Source organism: Trachemys scripta, chromosome 13 (genome assembly GCF_013100865.1).
Source record: "Trachemys scripta elegans isolate TJP31775 chromosome 13, CAS_Tse_1.0, whole genome shotgun sequence".
Taxonomy (NCBI): domain Eukaryota; kingdom Metazoa; phylum Chordata; order Testudines; family Emydidae; genus Trachemys; species Trachemys scripta.
Window position 1 is genome coordinate 297511 of NC_048310.1, and position 5347 is coordinate 302857.

General features: G+C 49.8%; 1 protein-coding gene across 1 annotated transcript; it reads left to right on the forward strand.

The window, feature by feature from the left end:
• Positions 1 to 2706: 2706 nt before the first annotated feature.
• On the forward strand, positions 2707 to 5342 carry MYORG (myogenesis regulating glycosidase (putative); the record flags this gene model as incomplete). The annotated part of the gene is made up of 1 exon (XM_034788897.1): positions 2707 to 5342. A coding segment is annotated over exon 1 (2049 nt), but the record flags the coding sequence as incomplete, so codon positions are not given.
• Positions 5343 to 5347: the final 5 nt, after the last annotated feature.

Here is a 5347-nt window from a genome sequence, read left to right on the forward strand (position 1 = left end):
TGGATCTGATTCTGATTCCATGTGCATGGTGCAAATCAGGAGACCCAATGATTCCGTTCACATCAGTGAAGCTGCACTTGGCAAATCAGGCACTTTCTCTCTACTCCGCTCCCCGCTCCTCCTTTTCCAAGAGATCCTGCTGCTGGTTCGAGAACCTCTCCCGCGACAGCTCCCATCATCGCCTTGATGACTAAATTGTGCTACTGAGAACTGCAGGGGGCAGTGTGGAGCCACATGCAGCAGGTGCTTCTGTGACATTGTGCCCCTGGGCGTATGGGGCCTGCTACCCCAAGGAGCCTGTACCTTGCCCCCTGCCCCCAGCAGGAGGGAGGGCACCATAAGGCTGGGGTGGGAGAAGAGATGATTGAAAAGTGGAAGGGGAAAAATATAATTGAAACATTGGTTTGTTCCGCAGGTTTTGAAAGGGGGACAAGTTTTCACTCAAAGTTTTATTGAAAACTAGTTTTGAAATTCTTCATTTTCCCCTTTTTCTTGCTGCCTTCCATTTCTCACCCTTTCCACGTTGCCACCGAAAATGGGGAGGGGGGGGAAGTGCATTAAAAAAAAAGAAGATGAACGAAAAAATAAAAAATAAAAGACTATTTTTTTTTTTTTTTTTTGTTTTTGGGGGGGGGGGGGGGGGAATAGAAACTTTTCTGGGGAAAAAAAAATCCCAAACATTTTCATAAACATTTCCAGTTAGGGAATTTTTCAACCACAAAACAAAAGCCCTAGTCTCAAGGAAGTTGGAAGGGGAGGAGTGCTGATGAGTTTTGTCTTTCCTATTGGCCAGGCCCAGGCATGCTGACCCCCCCACCCCCCCCGCGATTGGTGCTAAAACTCCTGAGCCTGTGGGTTTATTTCCTGCTCCCCATTTTCTCCTGTTTATTACTTTCAAGGTATAGAAAATGCCTAGATCGTAAACTCTTTGGAGCAGAGCCTCTTTTGTTCCTTGTATTTGCGCAGCACCGATAGGGTGACCAGACAGCAAATGTGAAAAATCGGGACGGGAGTGGGGGGTAATAGGAGCCTATATAAGAAAAAGACCCAAAAATTGCAACTGTCCCTATAAAATCGAGAACAATGGGGCTACTGGACTATGACTGGAGCTCTCGGGTGCTACTGGAATACAACTCACTCGCTCCCCATTTCCAGGTACCTCCAGGGCCACGTCAGTCAGACAGAAGAAATTATCTTTTTCTCAGTGCTGATCTTTTTTCCATTTCAGGCCTCGGGGCTGCAAAGCCCAGGCTGTACAAAGATGAGCCAAAATATCTTTTCTTTTCTGAGATCTTATTAAAACCACAGCAGATCGTTTAGGTCACTTGGAAACCGTTCTGATGGACAGTGAAATGACTGATTTATGGCATTTTTAATGGACCTTCAAGTAGCTTAGTATTACGCTGTTGAGCTGCTGATGTCATTAAGAACGATGAAAAAACACTTTGAGACACTTGTTGAGTAGCTAAGATGGTCAAGCTTATTGTCTTTTCCCATCATCACCCACAAGATGTTTCTGAGGACTTGCTTCTTAACCAGACCTCCGCAAGCTGTGCTAGTAGGTCTCTTTGGAAGCCTTGTTTTGTTTTGTTCCTTTATTGATAAATCTGACAAAACATTTAAAAAGTGATAGATAGATCTGATTTCTAAAACTCATTAGTTTTTACACAGCTCAGGGAGGGGGAGGGATAGCTCAATGGTTTGAGCATGGGCCTACTAAACCCAAGGTTGTGAATTCAGCCCTTGAGGGGGCTACTTAGGGATCTGGGGCAAAATCAGTACTTGGTCCTGCTAGTGAAGGCAGGGGGCTGGACTTGATGACTTTTCAGGGTCCCTTCCAGTTCTATGAGATAGGTATATCTATCGTATTATATCCAACCCCTGCGGGAGACAGGATCGGACCAAAACCACCCAAGGGCCTCCACCACCAGACTAGTTACTGGATTGCAAAAGGCTGTAAACATTTACAAATGGGTCCTGAGCCCCAAAAGATTGAGAACCACTCGTTTTGGTTTACTTGGTCCTGTCTCAGTGCAGGGGGCAGGACTAGATGACCTCTCAAGGGCCCTTCCAGCCCGACATTTCTACGATGAACACATTCCTTCTATTATGGCAATCCTAGTTAAAAACCCACGTACGCTTTCCCCGGAACTCTTCCCTCCCACACTGCTCTCCTTCGAGGTTCCTGTCAAACCCTCTTTCCACTGACAGTGGGACGCACACTCCCCTCTACCCCAATGACACTGCACCTTTTCTCACTGACCCTGAGGTAAACCAGGAGCCACTCCCCTGCAGCTAGTAGAGCTGGGCTAGTGTGAACGAGTGGAGACCGGCCTCCAGCGCTGACGGAGAAGGAGACACCCGCCGGCGCTGATAGCGCCATACGTCACTCAATGCCTACCTGGCTGAATGGTCCGGCGCCACCTGCGATTCTGCCAGTCAGCAAACTGAACCTGCCCTTGGCGAACCCTCAGTCTGATGGGCCGGACCTGTTTGTGTCCTACAACCAAGCTGCTGCATCAGGGCCAACACGGTGAGGCTATAAATAGCTCTCTTGCGGGAGCGTGCGCCTTCCTATTTTAGCAGCTCAATGGCGTTCAGGGAGCAATGTGCAGACAGACAATTAACCTTCATGCCACTAGATGGCTGTGATTACCAGGTCCCCTCAGAAATGACGCATCACTTCTTTGTAACTGGTCCAGGGAAGTGGAGGCCCAGCTGCCAGCACGCTCACACTTACTACAGCATGAAGGCAGAGAGATACAGGCAGGGTGGGGAAAATACATCCAGGAATCTACTTGACCAAAAGACAAGAAGCCCGAGATCATTGCGGAGCTTCCACCTGAATTCTCTGCTACCTACCCATGTTTCTCCGTAGAGCCCTGTCTGCTTCTCCCCGGTGCGCTAGCTTTGTCTCATCCCCTCCTCCCAGCTTGGCTGAGCCGAGCCACATTGCAGCCAAGAGCTCACGGGAACCTTGGCATACCCACGGCTGAGAAAGTGGTATTATAATAACTCTCGCTCAGCTGCCAGTGAACAGAATGTACCAGACTGGAGCAGAGCTGCAAGTGAAAACAGCACGGACAGGGACTCTTCACCGGATTCATTTAGTTGATGATTGTAACATTTCACCCCCGTGCTGTGTCAGGGATCAGTGCCGCAGGACCAAATGGGTTTGGAGGGGACACTACGGCTGACTGATTCTCCTGTTCATATTTCTCCTTGACGAGCCAGAGAAGAACAACACAGTAAGAAACAAAGCTCCTGGCCACAAGGTTTGGCTTCAGGGGCTCATGGAAAATCAGCCCTTTCATCGTTTAAGAAAGAACAGGAGCTCTGAAAAGGGGAATGCCATGGGAACACACCTGCCTGACAGCTTCACCCCGGGGAAGCCGAAGCCGTCCAAGGAGCGGAAGCCAATGATTGGTGCAGTACTTGTCGGGCTCATCTTGTTCATTTCAGCTGTGGTGGCTTGGTGCTACTACATGGCGTCTCTCAGGAAGGCAGAGCAGCTAAAGATGGAATTGATGGACCTGAGGAAGGATGGGTTCATCATCAAAAACCACAATGGGGAGGTGGTCTTCAGACTGGCCTTCCAATCGGGCACCCTTGACCTGGAGTCCTGCTTGAAAGAAGGGGAAATTTTAACGTGCACCAGGTCAGACAGAGGGAAGCTGAATTTCTTCATTCAGACGGTCAAGCCCAAGGACACGGTGATGTGCTACCGCGTCCGCTGGGAGGAGTTTGTGGTGGACACGGTTGTCGAGCACACCATGTTTTGGGAGGACACTCACTGGTACGGGGGCTGTGAAATGAGCGTCCAGCACTGGCCAATCAGACTCCCAGGGTACCAGGAGCCCATGCCCTTTGTGACAAGCGATGTGTATTCCTTCAGGGGCAGCTTTGGAGGCATCTTGGAAAGGTACTGGCTGTCCTCGAAAGCAGCGGCTATAAAGATCAACGACTTGGTGCCCTTCCACCTAGGGTTTAACGCCAGTGAACGGTCACTCTTCTTTCAAGCCAGGTATAAGGATTCTCCCTACAAACCTCCCCTTGGGCAGCAGCCTTTCCCGGAGCTGAGCTACCGTGTCTGCGTTGGCTCGGATGTGACCTCCATTCACAAATACATGGTGCGCAGGTACTTTAACAAGCCTTCTAAGATCCCATCAGAAAACGCCTTCCGGTACCCCATCTGGTCTACATGGGCTCTGTACAAAAATGATATTGACCAGGATAAGCTGTTGCGTTTTGCAGAAAAGATTAAAAAGTACCGGTTTAATTGCAGCCATATTGAAATCGACGACACCTACACACAGACTTATGGCGACTTTGACTTTGATCCGGTAAAGTTCCCTAATGTGACAGAAATGTTCAAAACACTGAAAAAAGAGGGATTTAAAGTTACCCTGTGGACACATCCCTTTATAAACTACAATTCCTCCAATTTTGGAGTGGGGATAGAGCGGCAACTCTTTATCAAGGAGCTGACGGGGAAACTGCCCGCGATGGTGAAGTGGTGGAACGGCATTGGCTCCATATTGGATTTTACCAATCCCACAGCCAGGGAGTGGTTTCAGAGCCACCTGAAACAACTGCGGTCGAAGTACGGCATAGCGTCCTTTAAATTTGACGCTGGTGAGGTAAGCTACCTTCCAAAGCAGTTCAGCACCTTCAGGCCCTTGTCGGATCCCAGCATCTGGTCCAGACGGTACACGGAAATGGCCATTCCGTTCTACGAGCTCGCCGAAGTCAGGGTCGGCTACCAGTCCCAAAACATCTCCTGCTTCTTCCGCATCATCGACCGCGACTCAGTTTGGGGATATGAGCTTGGCCTCAAGTCCTTGATCCCTACCGTGCTCACCATTAGCATGCTGGGATACCCTTTCATACTACCGGACATGATTGGAGGAAACTTTTTGCCGAACAAGACTGAAGGTGCTGTTGAAATCCCAGACCAGGAGCTATACATCCGCTGGCTGGAGCTTTCGGCCTTCATGCCCTCCATGCAGTTCTCCATACCCCCCTGGCTCTATGACAAGGAAGTGATTGAGATTGCACAGAAGTTCACAGAGCTGCATGAGTCCCTGGTTGCCCCTCTCCTGTTGGAGTTGGCTGGAGAGGTCACCAATACGGGAGACCCCATCATACGGCCCATCTGGTGGATTTCTCCCAGTGATGAATTCGCTCACAAGATCGACTCCCAGTTCCTCATTGGGGACACTCTCATGGTGGCCCCTGTCCTGGAGCTGGGCAAGCAAGAGCGAGATGTGTACCTCCCGGCCGGCAAATGGCGCAGTTACAAAGGGGAGCTGTTTGAGAAGACCCCAGTCCTGTTAACAGACTATCC